Source organism: Hesperophylax consimilis, chromosome 23 (assembly GCF_061612785.1).
Source record: "Hesperophylax consimilis isolate HC1 chromosome 23, BYU_Hcon_1.0, whole genome shotgun sequence".
Classification (NCBI taxonomy): Eukaryota; Metazoa; Arthropoda; class Insecta; order Trichoptera; family Limnephilidae; genus Hesperophylax; species Hesperophylax consimilis.
Window position 1 is genome coordinate 548,952 of NC_142858.1, and position 22,689 is coordinate 571,640.

Genomic DNA, 22,689 nt, shown 5'->3' on the forward strand with positions numbered 1-22,689 from the left:
AAAGTTTCATCCAAGCCGAAGTGAGGGTCCTCTTGGTAACCCCTTCCCACGCCTTGTCAATCATCTTGAGACAAGTAACGATGTGAAAGTAATCTTTCCAAAACTCTCTGACAGTGAGTTTTTTTTGTCTTGATTGACTTGTCCCAGTCATCTCAAAACAACGCTCGAACAACAGCAAGTTGATACTATGTATACAGACTTCTCTGAGGCTTTCGATCGCGTAATACACTCAATTCTTTTAAAAAAGCTCGTCCTACTTGGTATACACAGTGACCTGCTTAGATGGATTAAATCTTACATTAGTAACCGTAATCAGGTAATCTTAATCAACGGTGTCTTCTCAAAATCTATCGAGGTAAAATCTGGTGTCCCCCAAGGGTCCTACCTAGGTCCGCTAATGTTCAACATTTATATAAATTACATTGAACTATATGCCGATGACATGAAAATATTCAAAGTTATTCGATCTCTTTCGGACTGCGAAGCGTTACAAAGTGTCTAGATATCAATGTTTCTAAATATCACACTATGACATTCACCAGAAATAAACACGTAATTAAGTACTCATATTCACTCAACAATGAACCTGTCATCTCTAAAACGGAATGTAAAGACCTCGGCGTTTACCTTGATAGCAAACTTATATATAATAAGCACATTGACTATATCGTTAATAGGTCGTATAAATATATTATGTACCTACAAATTCAACAATAACTTTGAGTGTACATCTGAAACTTTGCAGCAAAGACGAGTGGTAGCCGACTCAAAATTTATACACAGATTTATAAACAATGACATCGACTGTACCGAACTTCTGTCCCTTATTAACTTCAACATACCTTTGAGACGTACACGACATACAGTGCTATTCCACACGCTTAATTATAAAACAAATGCAGCATCTAATTCGCCAATTAACCGAGCTCTTCATACTCTAAATAATATTTGTCTAAACTCTAACATTGACATTGTTTCGGATTCACTGCCCAAATTCAAATGTGGCATCATGTCGATAATTTAAACTGTTCAATGCGCATACATACAGACACACACACACACACACACACACACACACACACACACACACACACACACACACACACAAACACTCACACATACATTACACACACTCCTATATACTACACACGTCAGCTGGTAATTAAGGAATAAACATACCACTTATCAAACATTACAAGGAAACATATCATAGGTACTCAACATGAAGTATCTTATTCCTGTATATTGTTTCATCTCTGTAAATCATGTACTGTTTGTTTCTATAATATAAAAAAAATAACATTAATTATGATAATGAAGAGCATTCAAAACATCCAAAAGTATTCCGAAGAAGGTTTTGAACAGGATAGTAATGTTCCTTGTGTAAAAAGCAACAAGGAATCAACAGGTATACGGTTATGGGATTCAGGGAACCATTACATTAATTATGACATTAATTTTTTTAATCGATCAAATTTGATCTTTTGGTGGGAAGGAGCTTATTAAAAAATTCCTGATTTTAATACAAGGGTGATTTGAGGTCTTCGCTCAGCAAAAAGACAGACGAAATGATCTTCTCTATTACAGTAGAACCTCGTTAATTCGAAATCCACGGGACAAGAAAATCAAATTTCGAAATAACAAATTCCCATGTAATTCGAAATTTTATAAAACATATTAAAAAAGACGCCAAAAATCGATTTCCTCAGCCTCCCCTTCAAATTCGGGTAGTATCTTTCGAGTAAATTCGTATTAATATGAATTATTTCCGTGTAAATCGAATTTTCGCAGCCGAAAACAGCAGCGGCTCAGTTATTTAAAGCAAATTCGTAAAAATACCACACATTTTTGATAAATCAAATTTTCACACCCTTTAAATTCATAAAAATACTATAGTATGTATCGCGAAATCTCTATTTCCGTGTAAATAGAGATTTCGCAACCAAACCCTTTAAATTCTGATATTTGGTGTAAAATTGTAAAAAATACGAAATTTTTCCGCGTAAAACGAATTTTCTCGGCCCTTCAAACTCAGATAATCTAAATAATTTCTAAAAATATGACATTCCAGTGTAAATTGATTCAGATCTACAAAATAACAATACTAATTAGGATGATGTAAAACCACTTAAAAATAAATTTTTCGGCATTTTACCGCCACGGCTGTCTTTCAAATTCAGACTTACGAAATTTTATGATTTATTTTCGCAAAAATCGAATTTTTTCGAATGACGGACAAAAATAAATTAACAAAAATTATTATTAGTTACTACGTTACCACTTTATGAATGCTCAGTGAACCATATTATTGTGTTCAATTCAAACTGAAGAATTAATCAGATAGTTAGATCAGTTAGGTTAGATTGGGTTGGGTTGGGTTGGGTTGGGTTGGGTTGGGTTGGGTTGGGTTGGGTTGGGTTGGGTTGGGTTGGGTTGGGTTGGGTTGGGTTGGGTTGGGTTGGGTTGGGTTGGGTTGGGTTGGGTTAGGTTAGGTTAGGTTAGGTTAGGTTAGGTTAAGAAAATAGGTTTTTATTTAAATTTGAATGATGTGTCCATATAACAAGTACCCTATAATTCTATAATATATTTCCCCAGTATAATTGGAACAACCAGGGAGCCCGCAAACGAGCATCGAGTTCTCGAGAGCGTGAGCTGAATGAGCGAACTCTCTCCACTGTGCGCGAACCCTCGGAGGGTCGCAGCAGTAAAGGCGGGGTGGCTGTGGCGGTGGTGTCCTCGGACCAGGCGGAGATTGACATGCTGCGGGACCTGCAGATGAGGCGACAGCATCTGGAGAGCCAGGTATGCACACTTGAGAATACTCTTCACATATGAGTACTAATGATTTAAGTCATATACTGCTGATATTTCCGTTGAAACGCCTCCATTTTTCTAATAAAAGCATGTATCGGAAAGTAAGGTTACAAACCTTTTAACGGCAGGACCATTGTTATCACGACTCATTATAAATAAATTAATATCTTTCGTTGGTAATTCAATATTTTAAATTTTGGAAAATAACTGATATTTATTTGTATTTGGTTTATACCCCCATCAGTACATTAGCAACATTATCCGCTTATAGTGATGGTAGTAGGAGTTTTTCTAAATATTTTCAAGTTATTCGTTACTCGGGAATCTTTGTCTTTTTTGTTAGAAAATGTAATGATATATTTTGTATTCTTATCCTGACACGATTCTAACTAGTTTCAGAGTTCGCAGGTGGCAAAAATCCAGAATCTTCACGCGGCGACTTCTTCACTGGCTGACGCCGTCTCTATGCCCCAGACCATAGACAACGTTGGGGCCCTGGGTGGACAGGGGGGACGTGGGGAGGGGGGTAGCCAGGAGGGTGGCCGCGGAGGGTGGGGGGGCTCCGAAGCCAGCGAGGAGGAGGGGGGCACAATTGAGAACATCATCAGACACAAGGTGGCCGCCGTCAATGTGATGAAAGTGGAACTGGAAAGACTGAAAAGTGAGTAAATTAAAGTAATTCACGACGTAGAATCATTCCTATTAGTGTTTAAAAATGCTTGTTCAAGGCATGAAGTCCATAGAGATTATGGTTAATCTGTGGTAGCCTTAAGTAATTAAAAAAAAGTGTTTTCTTAAAATTTTATGTGTACATGGCAAAATGCCGTAGCTTCACTACTATATGCTCCACTTCAAAAACAGAATTGTATTATTAATGGTTTATTTATTTTATGTGTACATGGCAAAATCCCGTAGCTTCACTATTAAATGCTCCACTTCAAAAACAGAATTATATTTTTAATGGTTAATTAATTTTAATTCTTTTTCAGATATGCTAAGGACTGTGGATTCTATCCAAAACAATTTCGGAATCAATTCAACTTTTGATGAAGAACATGTGTTTCACAATACTCCTCATATTCCTCAAGAAAACCATAATAGAAATCAAAATAGGTACATATTTATCCATTACTCGTGACTGCCGAGATTTTGTTTACCTCTTTCATAAAAATACAATTTAAACACACATTTCCTAGTGGAGACAGGCAACCATTGTTTTGACAAGACAACCTCAGGTGTCCCTATCTTGCTCTACTTTGGCGGCCTCAGTCCATCACTGGCCCAGTCTCTCCTCGCACAGCTTCTGCATCTAAAAAGAGTTTTTTTTTTCCAGAGTTTCTGAATCATCCGTGAACAATGCTCCTCTCTGCAGAACAGACTCATCTTCATCTTCTAAAATAATGAAAGACGGCCAGTCGGGGGCCCAGAACAGTGGCGCCAACTCCAAGAGTCAGAACACTCCTCTGGGATTGTCCAGACTTCAGAATTGCATATCGTCAGGATCCAATAAGTGCACCAATGTCAGTGAGCAAAACCAAACTACAGGCACTGGTGACAGTGTTGGTTCTGGTCTGGCAGTCATCCAGCAGTTGACCCACGAGCTGAAGCAGGCAGCCCAGGGACTGAGCGAAGAGAGAAGGCGCCTGAAACACGCCACCAACAGAGGTACTAATCATTACTATCAGCACAGAAACCTGCATTGCTTTTAAACCATCCCATCTGAAATTATTTACACTGAAACTGACCACAGCAACTGAATTAATTGTTGTAAGAACTTTTACTGAATTTATTGATGTAGTAAAAATAACATAACTCTTTGTTTTTGTATTTATTTAATATAAATTAATTTTTTTTATAAATTTTTATAATATAAAAATAAATGCTTAAGATTTTTGTTGTTTGTTTTTGGGGTGTTATGCCGTGTTGCGCTAACTCCTTCTTTAGCCGACGTTTCGGACAGCGTTGCAGTGTCCATCATCATCTTCGGATCTACCGGATCTGCCCTGATGATGGACACTGCAACGCTGTCCGAAACGTCGGCTAAAGAAGGAGTTAGCGCAACACGGCATAACACCCCAAAAACAAACAACAAAAATGCTTTTGGCCGTGAAAATCTAAAAACTTAATTGTGGCGGTTCGGACAAAATGGATTAACCTTTGATATGCCGTGCTCCAGCTCAAAATCCCACTCACAGAAAGTATTGTTTTCAGATTAACAATTACCAGTTCTCAAAATTTTACAAATTATTTGTATCCGATCCTGCGCAGGGTTCGCAGCATTCGGTTTATGTTGATTGCTTACTGACTCGTGGGACGATGGGCTAAAACTTTTCATGTGCAGTAATGGGGAACTGCACTCTTTTAATTTATTTTTATCAATGATCTTCTAACTTAAATACCATAGAGAAGGAGACTTAAATACCATAGATAAGACTTATATACCAAGGGGAAGAGTTTGTCAAGACAGCAGACTTGTTTATACAAAACATATTAAAAACTTTTCTAATCGTCTTAAACTAACAACAAATATAGGTAGAGTTAATGTCTTGTCATAAAATGGGAGTGGGAAGTAGTATGAGGGGAAGGGTTTGCCAAGACTGCAGACTTGTTATACAAAACATATTAAAAACTCTTCTAATCGTCTTAAACTAACAACAAACATAGGTAGAGTTAATGTCTTGTCAAAAAATAAAAGGGTCTTTTTACAGGTATACACATGATTCTATTCAGCTGTATACATTACCCATTTACGATTGGTTGTGCTTTTTGCTCTGTTTTTCATACATAACAATTTAACATAACACATTCATTTTATTTGAATATTTTTACTGGGCAATAAATATTCTCACTCCATCAGAGACCAGGCCAATGGGAACCTCCATATTTTAAGAAAAGGTTCCAAGCGGGACTGTGTGGTCTGCTCGAAAAGGGAAGTAAAAGGCGGCAGACGGGAAACCAGTGAGTACTGTGACACGTGTCCTAACAAGCCACGTATGCATTTGGGCTACTGATTTCTAAAATACCACATGTTGAAAAATTATAAAGATTAGAATATGAAAATTTTTCTTTTATTAACAATCTTATATGATAATAAATATATATTTCTTAACATAACTATATCATTTTATTTGCTGCCTTACCAAAAAACATTTCTTTCTAATTTTTTAAAGATATTGTAATTTTTACTCATATTTTTACATTACACTCTATGGAGTAGCTGGTATACCATATAAAAAATATTAGTAGTACAAAGGGTTAAAAAACATTTTCAAGACAGAATGGAGATATTTCTTTAAGTATGTACCGAATGTATTTTAAATGAATGAAAAATAATTTCCAGACACATGTATGTCCAGTGGCTCCTCCATCAAGTCGGAGGACAAGAAGCGCACCAATAGTCTGAGCGGGGGCAACACCTCCTCCAACACGGTGGTGGGCTACCCGCCCTATGGGGGCCCGGTGGAGCGTCGCCAGCTGGCGCTTAAGGCTGAGCTGGAGGCCAAAAAGAAACAGCTGGAGCGCCTCATGAGCAAGGATGTAAGTCACCCGCACAGATTATAAAACAACAGATTTGGTCTTTATCTACAGTGTTGACTGTCACAGTGTTGAGAACACTTTATACTGAATGTTAAATAATTAAATTAATTGTTGCCTTATGTTAATTGACCAGCATACATCACTCATTCTTTTTTAGTTTCAAATGATCTGTGTGGTAACAATTTCATCATGAAATTCATGTCAAGGGTTCTTAAATATGTAATAATTTTGAAAAGTTAACTCTGTTCAGGAATGGGTTGTGGGTATTGAGGAGACACAAGTTATTAACAATTATTATTAAAACATACACAAAGGAATTTATTATGTCGCCTCACAAGAGCGGCCCTGTCTGTTCTGTACAGTGTAAAGGCAGGGGAACTATGTCGCTACCCGGTTGCTCAGCGTTTTGAGGCCGGTGAATATATATTACAACTTCTTCATTTAGATAGATTGATTTAGATCCATTGCCAATTTTAGTAAGAATAGAAGCAAATATACCGCACAGAGTTTTGGCCGTCGGGCGGAAAGAGCCGACGAGTCATGAGGCTAGCCGAATGAAGCGTCGGTCCATGCTAGTGCGTTGTCCTGTCTTAACGTACTGTGCTACGCAATAGTCAGTTTTACCTCCCCTAGGAGTGCCAAAAGATGTTTCAAATAAAATAAAAACAAAAGCTAACTGGTTATTGTGGAACTTTGCTATTGATAAGGATTCATAAAAACAACCCATTCTCATTTGGCAAATGTCAACACTTTTATCAATGTATGTTACTTGGGGCAATGACCCCATACAACAACAATCCACCTCCTCCCATAGGGGTTTTTATTAGCAACTGGAGCGCCAAGATGTTTACGATAAAATGCATTGAGCGCTGGAGATTTTCATATGTGTGGATTTGAATTTACCTGTGTTCATCAAAAAAATCATATCTCCAAATACTGATCTGTTAACTGTCGTTTAAAGCCAATGAATTTACCTATATTTCTATATTTATCTTAAGTTTGTAGGTTTCATTAAAAAAAAATCATCAAGTTCATAAACGCGTGAATTTCGTCTGATTGTTAACAAAAATGGTTCAAAACTGTACTTCTTACAGCATGTTTGTAAATGTATGTTTACAGTTTAATAATAAAAAAATAATTTTTCAAAAGAAGCAAACACATTGTGACTTGACATTTTAAATAATAAAAAGGGAAACACTTTGTTTACAGTCACTTTATTGAAATTTTTAACGTCTACCGGTTTCGGTACCTCCGTACCATCATCAGGACAGTTATAAAAATACTAACAAATACAGAATAATACACATATATATAAACAAATAGTTGAGAGAGAAAGAGATAAAAAACAGAGAGAGACAGTATCAGTTGTGGGCGGGAAGTGGGGGAGGGGAGTTAGGGATAACAGGAAACATATTTATTATAGGGCTGAACGTTAAATTTAGTTGATTATTGATAATTTCAGCCTTTGAATTGACTGATTTTTTTATTTCCAACGCTTCCAAGTTGTTAAGTCGTAAACCTATCTCATTTTTGTGAAGGACTTTAATACCCGTGTCACGGTTGAAAGTATGATCTTTATTAATTAGATGTTCTGCAAATTCTGAAAATCCCGAACTGGTTAGACATCTTAGGTGTTCTTTTATTCTAGTTTCTATATTGCGTGATGTTTGCCCTATGTAGAATGCTGGGCAATCATTACAACTAATTTTATATACGCCTGAGTGGCTAAGAACATCTTCTTTATCTTTGGCATTAATTAAAAATTTTCCTAGATTATTATTAGTATAATACGCTGGTTTAATTTCTGGGGGGAATTTAACTGTACATGTAGAGGAAAGGTTATTAATATACAAAATTCTTCTCCACTGCTGGTTGGAGTTATTATTGTTGAGAGTTGGTGGACTACTGTAGACGTATTTATTTATGGCAATACATCTTAATTTTTTTGTAAGGATTCTATCAATAAGGCCTATTTCATATCCATTATTAAGTGCTATTAGTTTAATTGTACTTAACTCATTAGCGTAATTAACATTTGATAAAGGAGTAGTGACTAAACGGTGGATCATAGAGTGGAATGCCGAATGTTTGTGGGAAATAGGGTGGTTAGACGTATTATGGATTGTAGTGTCTGTGAAGGTAGGTTTTCTAAAAATATTAAACTGAATTTTATTATCAATAATCGATAATGTGAGATCTAAAAAGTTGAGTGTCGAATTTATGCCTACTTCTAGTGTGAATTGGATCTGTTTATGTAAGGAGTTGAGGAGTAATAGGAAGGAATTAACTTAAAACTAAACGAAAACTAACTTACAACTTAAAACTAACTTACAACTTAAAACTAGGAATTTAGCTGACGCTCTGTACCCGCCCAAATACATATGATATCGTCTACATAGCGTCTCCATAGTAAAATATTTTTTAACAAAGGTGTTTTAAGTTCAAAAATATTGTTTTCAAAATTATTCATAAAAATATCGGCAATAAGTGGACTTGTGGGAGACCCCATCGGTAATCCATCTCGTTGACGGTACATTATATTATTATATTTAAAACTGTTTTGGTTCAAGCAAACATCGATAAGTTGGTTAATATCTTTTGTAAAATCCTTATGTAAGTTAGAACTATTGACTAAATTGCTTATAATATTTTTACATTCTACTACCGGAATACTGGGAAACAAATTCACTACATCAAAAGAAATGAGTTTACAGTTGCTAGGGAGGGTTAAATCTTTCAAGTGGTTGATTAATTCATGGGAATTTTTAATTGTATATTTTGGTTGAAATATATTGGAATCTTTAATTACCTTAGTAAGAAAAGAAGCAATTTTATAATTAGGTGCATTACAACAAGTCACAACCGGCCTAATTGGCCTATTAGCTTTATGTATTTTGACAAACCCATATAACCTGGGGATTTTCGGGTTTTTAGTTAAGAATTTAACCTGGTGATAAGTATCATCTTTGAATATTGGGGTTTTACACTCGTTGAATGTACTTTTAAGGGTTCTCTGGTATTTATTAGTCGGATCTACTTTTAAAATTTCAAAGTTATCAGATTCTAGGAAGTCATTAATTTTATGATTATATTCTATCTTGTTCATAATTACAACTGTATTGCCTTTATCAGCTCTGGTTAATATTAAATCTTCTTTCTTCAGTTTTTCACGGATATTTTTGGCGTGTAAGTTTTCTTGATTCTGCTTCGGCTGGAATCTTGGGATAAGGTTTTGTAAGACCTCGGCACTTTTGTAGAGGTAAGGTTTCGGAGATTTATATAACGCTGTTTCCATGTCTACTGCAACGTTTTCCACAGCACTATTGTAATTTTTATTAGTATATTTTAGGTTATATTTTAAACCTTTGGAGAGTAATTCCATTTCTTGTTGGGTAAACTGTGCCGAGGAGAGATTCTGTACACGTTCGTAGAATTTTTGAGATGATGATGTCTCCGGGTTATTGATGTGGGTATTTGATTGGCACAATTTTTTGAGTTTATTTTCCAGGGTTATCCTCTTTTTATAAGCTTTCACTGACGCAAAACTTCTAATTTTGTCATCAAAAAGATCCCATTCTACTGGGTGGAGTTCATGGACTAATTCGGTATGCAATATTTTAATATTTAGTTTTAAGTTATTTCGTTGTAGGTTAGTTTTAAGTTGTAAGTTAGTTTTAAGTTGTAAGTTAGTTTTCGTTTAGTTTTAAGTTAATTCCTTCCTATTACTCCTCAACTCCTTACATAAACAGATCCAATTCACACTAGAAGTAGGTATAAATTCGACACTCAACTTTTTAGATCTCACATTATCGATTATTGATAATAAAATTCAGTTTAATATTTTTAGAAAACCTACCTTCACAGACACTACAATCCATAATACGTCTAACCACCCTATTTCCCACAAACATTCGGCATTCCACTCTATGATCCACCGTTTAGTCACTACTCCTTTATCAAATGTTAATTACGCTAATGAGTTAAGTACAATTAAACTAATAGCACTTAATAATGGATATGAAATAGGCCTTATTGATAGAATCCTTACAAAAAAATTAAGATGTATTGCCATAAATAAATACGTCTACAGTAGTCCACCAACTCTCAACAATAATAACTCCAACCAGCAGTGGAGAAGAATTTTGTATATTAATAACCTTTCCTCTACATGTACAGTTAAATTCCCCCCAGAAATTAAACCAGCGTATTATACTAATAATAATCTAGGAAAATTTTTAATTAATGCCAAAGATAAAGAAGATGTTCTTAGCCACTCAGGCGTATATAAAATTAGTTGTAATGATTGCCCAGCATTCTACATAGGGCAAACATCACGCAATATAGAAACTAGAATAAAAGAACACCTAAGATGTCTAACCAGTTCGGGATTTTCAGAATTTGCAGAACATCTAATTAATAAAGATCATACTTTCAACCGTGACACGGGTATTAAAGTCCTTCACAAAAATGAGATAGGTTTACGACTTAACAACTTGGAAGCGTTGGAAATAAAAAAATCAGTCAATTCAAAGGCTGAAATTATCAATAATCAACTAAATTTAACGTTCAGCCCTATAATAAATATGTTTCCTGTTATCCCTAACTCCCCTCCCCCACTTCCCGCCCACAACTGATACTGTCTCTCTCTGTTTTTTATCTCTTTCTCTCTCAACTATTTGTTTATATATATGTGTATTATTCTGTATTTGTTAGTATTTTTATAACTGTCCTGATGATGGTACGGAGGTACCGAAACCGGTAGACGTTAAAAATTTCAATAAAGTGACTGTAAACAAAGTGTTTCCCTTTTTATTATTAAATAAAAAAATATATATTTTAACAGTTTTTTTTTAGTATTATTTTTATTTAAATAAAATGTAGAATGTACTTACGAAAACTTCAAAAATTATTTGTTTTTCACTTGACATATTATTTTTCAAACATAATTTATCAGACCAAAGTTTATCCTAGAATAATAAAAATTCTCTATTATCTATTTCTATAATTTTAAATTGGATTAATAATCATATAATTTACAATATTACACCTTTTATTTAAGGACAATGCACATACTGCACCGAAAAAGTAAATTTTTTGTGCAAATTAAAACTCGCTTTCACATTTTTTAAAATTTTAAATAACTTTAAATAAGCAGAGAATTTAATAACAAATACATTGATACATGATACATAACAAAATTTGTGTAAAATAAACATTCACAGGAATTTTTAACGCGACAACATACCGTCAAAAAAAAAAACTCTTCACTGAGATAATTTGTTTAGCTTTATGTATTTACTGGTGACCAGATAACTCATCAAAATGACAATTCAACACACCTATAAAAAGTGTTTTAAAGTCATTAGTGATGAAACAAAAACTAGGTTAAATAGTTACACATATGTAAACTATTTAACCTAGTTTTTGTTTCATCACTTTTCATAACTTTATAACACTTTTTATCGGTGTGTTGAATTGTCATTTTGATGAGTTATCCATGGAACCGTATTTACTAGAGAAACGAGACATCTATTGATAATCTGTGAAACTACTAGCTGTGTAATACTGTTAGCTTTGTGAATATCCAAGTTGCAAACACGTGGGAACTTTTTAAATAATTCCTATAAATGTTTTAATATATCTCTTTAAATTGGCCTTAGGCTAGCGTGCGCTCGCGTGTGTTGCGAATTGGACAAAATATGGCCAAAAACACTCCAGTGGCTAAAAATATTGCCCGATTTGCATTGAGTTGATGGTATTTTTAATCCCAAACTAATATATATTAATTTGATTGGCAGGTGGACCACAGGACCAACCAGCAGTCCCTCGCCTTGGATCAATCCGCTGTGTCCAAGCCGACCCCTTCTGGGGCTGAGGAGGCAGCGTCCATGGGGCTCCCTGGGGGGGCGGGGCTCCCGGGGCCCCCCGCTGCTGAGGATGACTGCGCCTGCTCTGCGCTGACCATGCGAACCGACATTGATAATAGGTACTCGAGGTATGTGGCGTTTAAATACCGGCAATTTTAGCAATTTATGATCTCTGCAGAATTTCTTATGGGGCATGTAAGACTACCATTCAACTAGTATCTGGTAAGTATGTATGCATTCATCCAAAATACAACAACACTAGTTGCCCATCATAACAGAATAGGGGAGAAATAAGAATTTTTAGGTTTTGAAAAATTGTTGAATAATTTCCTGGGATTGATAAAAGTTCTTTCATAAGTTTAGTATCTCACATTTCTATAATTGTCTAAAATCACTTCAAATTTAGCATTAAACTTTTGTTTGTTGTGTCTTTCAACTAATATTCATCAGCGGTTGAGAACCATGCTTTATGGAACTCAGTAAATTTTTAAATTTTAGAAATTAACTCCTCAGGCTAATTTGTTTGCTTTTGGAAACAGCTCATATAAATCGTTTTGTCTCCCTTACTGTCATGGTGAGAAATATGATCTAAACAGTGTTAGAAAGAGAAAACACCTTGCTTTATTTTTAAATCTAGAAGTTAACCATAGAAAACTTAAAATGTGGACCTCAATGGAACCAAAGTTTCCGATCGCAATTCGAAAAAATGTATGAAACTTTGTGAATTTTTCATTCATTATTTTTATATGAACGAAAAAAAAAGTGAGGTGACTGTAACATATATAATACATTTTCCTAGGTGACCGGGTATCTCATCAAAATGACAGGTCAACATACCTACAAAAAGTGATATAAAGTCATGAAAAGTGATGAAACAAAAACTAGGTTACATAGGATAGGTAACTACAATAAGATGTGTTATTTTGATATTCAAAGAAACTTTTCCCGTAAAAGATCAATGGTTTCGTTGCTTGTGTGGCACGTAGCGCCGTCTTGTTGAAATTAAACGTTGTCCAGATCAATACCATCCAATTCCGGTCATAAAAAATCATTAATCATCTCTCGATAGCGCAATCCATTCACCGTAACTGTTGCTCCAGCCTCATTTTCGAAAAAGTAAGATCCAATGACTCCGCCGGACCATAAACCGCACCAAACAGTCACACATTGAGGATAGAGAGGCTTTTCAACAATAACTCTTGGGTTTTCCGAGCCCCAGATGCGACAATTTTGCTTGTTGACGAAGCCACCGAGGTGGAAATGGGCCTCATCACTCAAGATGATTTTTCGATGGAAATCTAATAATTAATAATAGTGAATTTTAATAATTTCAATGCGTTGTTGAAGCGTGTATCGTTCCATTTTTATTAATGGCGTAATTTCTACTTGTCAAATGTCAAAAAATAACAGCTTAAAAGTAACATCTACCGAAATAGCGTGCTATTCAAAATAACACCTCTTATTGGAAAACCCTATATTTAACCTACTTTTTGTTTTATCAATTTTTAAAGGTGTGTTTAATTGTCATTTTGATGAAATATCATGGAACCATTTTCATGTGTGTTTTTATTTTTAATCGTTAACAGTAATTTTAGTTATAAAAAACGTAAGGTGAGCCATTTTTAAAACTTTTTTACTTTTGCGTTATAAATTTTAATATTTCAAAAATTATGTTTGTTTCTAATAACAACATTTGTAAGTGTATTTAATCACCTTTCAAAAACAATATTTAGTTTCAGAAATATTCCATTTAATTGGATTTTATAGCAAAGCGATAATACTCTGACCTTCTGCCAAAATATACCAGAGGCCTGGGGGGTTAATTGTATTGTCATTTAAACTACATAAATTAATATATTCTTACGCTACTTATGTTTGCAGGCCATTAGTATATAAATCGCATTATTGAGTGATTTTAAGAAATCTTAAACAATAATAATTATAGGAATGTTGAGTTAAGTGCCTTTTCACTGAAGAATATGACATATAAGAAGGTTGAGGTATTAATACATATTATGTCATCTGTTAGTCATCCTTTAGCATTGGTATGATATATTTTAATTATAATTAATATGCACCATCATGAGATGTGCAAGTGCAGTTTAGTGGAATAAATGTACATCTTGTCCGTCTTAATCATCTTCTATTTGAAATGTGTTTTTACTAACTAAAATCTTAAGTTCTTTCTCCTTCTGAACTTTAATCTATTAAATCTGGTTTCTTTAGTTAAAAACTTATAAAGTTCAAATTTTTAGTATTTATTGGTTATTCAGTTTATATTTTTAATTCACGTGATGTACCAAGTATTTGCAAGTTGTAAGTTCCACTTTTAAAAATGCCCTGTAAAAGTAAGTCATTATAATGTATGCACATTTCAAATGTAGAAAAAAAACGATATTGTCTGCTTATAATATGTTATATTTTTGGGTTTACAATTGCTTGTCTGGTTTTGAAAAGATTCTTTTTTTTAATTTGTTGATTTCCTCAACACATCAGTTCCAATGTTGAAAAGTTCACTCTCTCCTGACTTACAAAAAAAAAATGTGTTGTTTAATTGACTGAGCGCAGTGAAGTCCTTTTTTAACTCGACCATTTGGCATTTAAAAAATTGTAAATTTGTTTGTTACATTCCGGTTCAAGATGGTTGCCATGCTAGTACTACCATAAAAAAACCACCCATTAGATTGATAACTCCATGCTTTATGCATGAAACAAATTGGCCCTCTATTTAACCATAGATATTCCAATATTTAGACACACTTTATGCGTGCAACTGTTCTATATCATACACCATCGGCGAGGATAGAGGAAACTCGAAAAAAAAGGTGCGGCCATAGACAATAAAATTCTCATTCCAAGCCTATCCTATTCAATAAATAGCCTTACATATTATTTTAAAAATAAAAATATTTGAATTTCAGAATGTTCCCTCACGACAACCAGACTCTATCTGACAAAGTACTGTCCTGCGAAAAAGAGCTTTAAATTATCTTTTTTTTATACCTCATTTACTTAGGACAATCAATCAAATTGTATCAAACCACTCAGCCTCCAACAGTTTTTCCATAGATTTTCAGAGTTGTTCATTGGTGGATGTGGTTAAATTATGTGATGTCACAAGCCATGGAGATTACTGTATCTTTTCTTCGATTCAAATTTTCTATCGGAGTTATACCCTTCTGGATACTGCATGATCGTGGTTCATTCTATGATTATGGTACCTACTTACCTGCCTGAAGAAAGTTGCTAAAAAGAATTGGTGACATTTCTTTGGAAAAATTGTATAATTCCTTATTTGAAATTTAAAAAATATATAAAATATCCATGGTTTGCAATTAAGTAGGTAGGTATTTAAGTATCTACTTACAAATCTTACCCCATTTCAGAGTAAATTTTGGATTTAATTTATAAAATAAACTAGTAAATTAAGTTTAAAAAATTTAGTTTGTTGAAAAGTTCGTCATTTGCAGTGACCAAGATGACGATGAAGCCTACTTGTCTTCATCCCGGAACCAGCTGAACATCAACCAGCTCAGCGGAGAACCTTCTCACAAGCTGCCATCCAGAGGTTCATCTATTGACAACTTCAAGGTACAGATATTGCCTTTTATACTTGATTGAAATTATCATATTGATTAAAACACCCAGTCGTAATAATTTTTATTACTTAATTTAAGTCAAATCGGTTAAAGTAACCAGTTTGGAATCGGTCAAATGTTATAAGAGGGCTGCTGTAAGAATATTATAAAACGATATTAGAATTGTAATATATTATAGTGTATGGCTTGTTTGTGTACTTGCTGTACTTGGGTGGTGCACCCGTCCACTATAAAAATGTATGGACAATTTAACATAAAGTAAGATAAAATTGAGCTTACTTTCTTTTCTAATTGGTTTACCTCTTCACTTATAAGCGGACAATATCGATTTACCAATCACGGTTCCGTCAAAAAACTATCATTAGGATCAGTGGCGGCCGCTGCCCTAAAAGGGTGGTGGTTCACTGACAATCCAAAATAAAAACAATATGACAAAAAGATTATGGGTAAAAATAATTATTCCACCTACCTTATTTGTAGATAAGGTCTATTCTACGTTGTTTGTGAAGAGCAAAAACTTCTATCACTTTCGAAGTGAAATTTGGGATTGTTTGCAAATTTTTTTTTTCAATACTAAGTACAGATAAAGCATTCAAACGGTCTTGACTCATCGTGTTTCGCAAGAATGATTTAATTCGTTTTAGGGTAGAAAAACACCTTTCGCTTTCCACAGATGTCATAGGTATTGTACATATTATTTTTAAAAGCTTCACACACTCCGAAAACGACTCGACTAAATTATTTTTATAAAAAAGTTGCAAGATTGCCACTGCACCATCGGCGTTAGAGAAATCATCTCTCCCGTATATAGCACATAGTTCATTTTTCAATTTAAATTTATCTAAAAAGATGTAGGTACGTGTTCACTGTTTCATTGAAATCACTTTGAGGAAAGTTTTCTTTATATTGAGTAAAGCGTTCACAATCAAATAATTTTGATGCTAATAAATGGTTAGTAAACTCGAATCTGTCTTTGATCTGTTGTAAGAGAATATCACATACTTCGATGCAAGTTGCATAGTTCACCGTTTTATTTCTTTTTGCTTTGGGCTCACCTGTTTGGTCTATGGAATCACGAACTGTCTGAATGCATTTTTCAAATTGATATATATATATTTCTTAATCATGATGGTATCCAAAGAGCGTGATTGTAATTGTTGAAACAAAATGTCACAATGGGGTAAAATCTTGTTGAAGAAACCTAACCAATATATAAACTGTTCATCCTTAAGATAATGCAATAACATACTGGCCTGGTTTATAGTATTCGAATCATTATTATTTTGGTCTAAAATAGTTTCCATACATTGTATCAACAATTCTGAGTACGCCGAAACAGTTCTCACAGTTTTTATGTTGAAATTCCATCTTGTTGGTGGGGCAGAAGGGATTTTCTTTTTCATTACATCGTTTAACACGTTCATTCGTTTAGGAGACCTCGAAAAAAATTGGAAATGCGTGAAGATGTGCGAAAAACGTTTTTATTACATTGCTTTGTGAAACACTTTTTTCGACTATCAAATTCAGCTGATGAGCATAGCAATGAACATAATTAGCAAATGGAAAATCAGCCTTAATTTTTGCTTGAACCCCTCCAACCCTTCCACTCATAACTGAGGCTCCATCAAAGCATTGAGCTATCAATTTATTTGAACTGATGTTCAAACCTTGAAGTTCTTCAGAGATGGCTTTATACAAACCGTCAGCGCAGTGCGAGGTTGGAATTAAATATTTCCAAAAGCGTTCATAAATATGGCCCTTCCATTCATATCCGATGATCAAAACCATTTGCGTCGTCGTAGAGACATCTGTAGTTTCATCTGCTTGAATCGCAATAAATTCACATTCCGTAATTTGTCGTTTCACTTCTGTGCTGTATACTTCCATTATAGAATCCAATATGTCATTTTGAAATAGTCTTTGATGTCCCTTTAAAAACAGTGGCACTATCTAAATGTTGTTTTAATACTGCATCTAATTCTGCTACGAAATCTATTAAGCCGCGAAATACACCAGGATTTATCGAATCAAGGGTTTCGTCGTGACCACGCAATGCCAATTCGAATGCTCCACAAAATATGACACAATCTATTAATTTAGACAATATATATCTATTTTTGTCAACCATTGCATTATGTTGTTAAGTTTGCTCACGGTATCCAGAATCCAACTGTTGACGAATGTCAACTGTACCTAAAACGGCTAAACTCATAACATTTTGTAAATGTAAAGTAGATGAATTGTGCTTTTTCAACTTCTCTGATAGATGCGTTAAATCATTAATCCCACTCAACGTCCAAGTTGAATCTCCACCAAACACAAGACACGGAAAACAAAAAAAGCGATTAACTTTGTCACAACCACACAACCAAAAAGCTTTATCATAAAGTTTTTTGTCAAACACTCGAGTAAAAGCTCTTGATTTGGATTTACAATCTTGCTTAATCACGAGCACTGGACGAGGTGGACCAGAATTTTTAATTAATAATTTATTTTCAAACAAACTGTTATTATTTCTTATATATTCGACACTGATTACACTCATTTTTATTTCTTATAAAGTTACAAATTAAAAGGATTAAGTTCTGTATTTAGCTTGATCAAATTACTCGATAAATCAATACCAAAACAATGACAATAATTACGTCACGGCTCGCGATAACGACGGTAAATTATGATCTGTGACATGTGACATGTGTCATCTGTGATCTATTGTCCAATATCGAGTTCGAAGTTCGACGAACTTCGGATGTCTCCGTGTAACCTCGGGTCAAGGCTCATAAATCGGTAATCTTCGGAAATGATCGGGTTATCTCGGCGCCGAGTGACACACGGGAATTAGCTAACTCCTGGTACAAATGGGTAGATTGAGGCGCTCGCAGTGTTTTAAAAAATACATACAAAAACGTATTTTCATCCGTTTGCAAATCTGTGTACACGGCGCGGCGGATTGGCGCCGCGCAGCGGCCATACTTTATACTTGGAGAGATTAAAATCGCTCTCCTTGATAATATTCATTGCATTGTATTGGTAAGTAATATTTTTAAATGATTTTTATAGATTTTATAGTCTTCAGTAAGATATTATAAATTAATTTTAGCCATTACAATTTAGATAGTGCTGCACACGAACGCACTATGCGACCAGCCGCCACTGATTAGGATCCCACATAAAGACATATAATAATGGTTTAAACCTACACATTTGAAAAGTTGATATAAATTTTTTCTTATATCCAGGACACCAGCTATTTCGGCGATTCCACACAGTCATTGGACGGATCCTTCACTTCCCAGAGCATGAAGCACATCAAGCCCGGCAGCAGCAAGCAGCACAATCGGGAGCCGGCCCTGGCCCGCACGCTGATGGACCTGTCCCAGGAGATGCAGGAGCAGCGGGTCAAGGGGCAGGGGGAGCCGCCGCCCCAACCCATGCCCGACTGCTTCCTGACGCTGCCCGTCAGTAACAACGGGGGCACAGGGAGGAACAAGGTGACGCTTGAGACCAATTCTTCTTTCTTCATTGCCGAGGATTGCGAACACTTCAAATTCCACGGTGGACAAGGCTCCTCCATGGAGCCAATACAGATACCACCAACATTCTGGTGGTATTTGATCATTCCTTGAGATTAATATGGAATACCTACATAATTAATTAATAATTTTCGGAAGTTTTTCTCTTTTTAGTCTTTTTGAGAGATATTTCTATAAAATTCATGCTATCTCATTTTGTTTTACGATGAGATATATGATTTACATGTGGTTAACCTTTCCTCATCTGTGGTGTGTATTTACTACACATTGCTTCTAATATCTTTAATAACTCTATAAATATAATAAATTCTGGGTTCAGATTTTAGGTATTCCTCCGTTATACATTTATGCACTGAATTAAAAAATAATATTTAACATAGTTTTCAAATTCAATTAAAAATCAGAGTTTTTTGTAAGAAATCGGGAGCAAATATACCAATACATTCAACCGTGTGCCATTGCTACGCGAAGAGTGCGCGAGGAAATGACACGCTATTGATGTCCCGCTTTACTTCGCTATGCGTGCACATGAGAAATCCACTTGTCCCCAGTTCTATTTTTCTATTTAGACCATCGATACCTACGGCCGCATTGTGTAGCTTCGTCTCGTGACCAACTTGTGCAGGGGTACTAAAGTGAATCATTATTTCCGTTCGATAATTAAATTAATAATTTTTTGTAAGTACTTTTTCATTTATTTCCGAATACTGTGTTATACTATTACCTTATATTATAGTATTGAAAAGTGTGTATTACGTAACTATTTATTTGTGCGCTTTCGTCATTTAATCATTGATCTAAGATTTATTTTTGAATATTTATTTCACATTTTTTTCTTATTCGTTTTAATATTCAGTTAAGCAATACTGCATTTTACATTATTTACAAAAACCCTTCAATTTTCAGGAAGAATAATGACTGACAGAAATTCAACAGAAGAAGAGATAGCGCAAGAACTTGATTATGATAGTGATATTGAGTTTGAAATGAACAATGACATATCAGATACTGAAGATTTGGTTGAACATTTAGAAGAATCAGACTCGGAATCGACTAGTGAAAATGAAGACGAGGGAGAAATACTAGTTTCAAAACACGGATTCGAATGGAGTGTATTACCACCATCATCATCGAGACGTCGGCAATGCAATATTGTCAATGAAACTTCCGGCCTGAAAAATGGTAGTTTATTATCTAACACAATAAGAGAAATGTTTGCTTTATTTATAAGCGCAGATATGGTGACAGAAATATGCCAAGAAACGAATTGTCAATTGAGGCGTTTACCCGGGAATATGATTGAGCAATTATCCGAAGATGAATTATATGCTTTCATCGGTATAATGCTTGCTTCCGGCAGAAATCGCACCCGAAAACTAAGTTTGAATGAGTTGTGGACAAGTGAAAGTCCATTTTGTCAGCCCTTTTTCACGGCAGCTATGTCTCGAGACAGGTTCATAAATATTTATAGTCAGATCCGTTTTGATAATAGAGATACAAGACGAGAGAGATTTGAAGCTTCTTCAGACAAGCTAGAGCCAATTAAGTCGATTTTCAGTAAATTGGTAGATGCGTGTAAATCAAATTACTCTCCATCGCTTGATATAACCGTGGATGAGCGTTTGGCGGCGTTTAGAGGTAAATGTCCATTTCGGGTATATATGAAGTCAAAGCCAGCCAGGTATGGCATCAAAATATGGATCGCTGCAGATGCTAAAACCGCATATATATGTAACATGCAAATATACAGCGGTATGATAAATAATAAAAGAGAAATAAATCAAGGCAATCGTGTCGTTATGGAATTGGTGGAACCTCAATATGGCACCAATAGAGGCATAACCATAGATAATTTTTTTACGTCAGTACCACTGGCGGACAATCTTTTGTCTAAAAATCTGACCATAACTGGCACTCTTCGCAAAAATAAGAGGGAAATCCCTAAAGAGTTTTTGCCATCAACAGAAAGGCCATTGTATAGTAGCCAGTTTGGTTTATATCAAATAAAACACTTGTATCATATGTGCCTCAGCAAAATAAAGCAGTTTTGCTCTTATCAACTCAATTCCTTGGAAATGAAATAAGCCAAACCGATACAAAAAAAACAGATATTATTTTACATTACAATAAAACCAAAGGTGCTGTTGACACAGGGGACAAAATGACCTCCGAGTATTCGTGTGTAAGGTCGACAAGAAGATGGCCGTTTCGCTTGTTCATGGAAATGTTAGACATTGCTGCACTGAACACATATTTATTATGGATTCAAAAGTATCCGGAGTGGAAAAAAAATAATAGAAGTAAAAGGAAATTATTCATAAGACAGATAGGTTTAGAGTTGGCTAAGCCCAATGTAATGAAAAGAAAAAACAGCACGGTCAAATTTCACAAACAACAACAAGATGCTTTCGAGACAGTTTTGTCATATTATCAAGAAACACCACCCGCAACTGCTGTTACGAATGATATTACGAGTGATTCAAGAAATGTACTAGTGTCCCGAGCACCGTCGAAAACTTGCAGATTTTGCCCATACAACACAAAAAAAAGAAGCACCATAGTTTGTCATATTTGTCAAAAATCTGTATGCAAAAGCCACAGAAAAGAAAAAAAATATATTTCCTGTCACAATTGCGATGCAATTTAGATTAACAATTTTATATATTTGGTTTTAAATTTTTATTATTTTTAATTTCGCTGTATTGTTTTGTTCTTACATAATTTTGCTGTTATATTTAAATATAATGCATGTGGAATTTTTAATGTTTAGTTTCTCAATATAATATTTCTTTTTACACATTGGTTTATTTCATTTAAAAAAAAATTTAAGTTTGAAACCCCTGCAAGACTGGCAGCGTAAACACGCAAAGCTGTGTGCGTATAGTCCAGCGCCCATCAGCGGAATCAGCCGCCATTCGGTCACGGACCGTCGTTAGATAAGCACTCCTCGCACGTTTTTTTAGCATCTGCCGATGGTTTTTTCATGTTTTCAGCTATTAAATTACAATTATTATCACTTTTGACATAAAATATAATAAACATAAGCGATTGGCTATGAATATTCATATTTTTCCGATTTAAAATCGCTTATTTTAAGATGTGTATTGACTACACAGCACCGTAACGGGTGTATTTTTTTAGGACAGTAAGGGAAAGGTTAAATTAAACATTAGAAAGAGAGAACAACATGTTTTGAATTTCTATTTAAAAGTTTTCCATAAACGCATTGAAGTAAAAGATAGGGTTTTTCCGTTCTGTCTTTTCAAACTCAATATAAGATCAATCTGATTATCCTTATTGAAGTTATTCAGTAGTATGTTTTTTAAAATTGAACATAAT

The 22,689-nt window shown here is 34.7% G+C and overlaps 1 protein-coding gene across 1 annotated transcript in view; it reads left to right on the forward strand.

Moving 5' to 3' along the window:
- LOC149412193 (uncharacterized) overlaps positions 1–19,443 on the forward strand; it is a 36,519-nt gene extending 17,076 nt beyond the window's left edge. The window contains exons 9-16 of the mRNA XM_089645682.1: positions 2,596–2,802; positions 3,223–3,475; positions 3,804–3,927; positions 4,148–4,479; positions 6,155–6,351; positions 12,150–12,346; positions 15,689–15,809; positions 19,057–19,443. Of these exons, the coding sequence (XP_089501808.1) occupies positions 2,596–2,802; positions 3,223–3,475; positions 3,804–3,927; positions 4,148–4,479; positions 6,155–6,351; positions 12,150–12,346; positions 15,689–15,809; positions 19,057–19,443 (1,818 nt within the window). The remainder of the gene's footprint in view (positions 1–2,595; positions 2,803–3,222; positions 3,476–3,803; positions 3,928–4,147; positions 4,480–6,154; positions 6,352–12,149; positions 12,347–15,688; positions 15,810–19,056) is intronic.
- Positions 19,444–22,689: the final 3,246 nt, after the last annotated feature.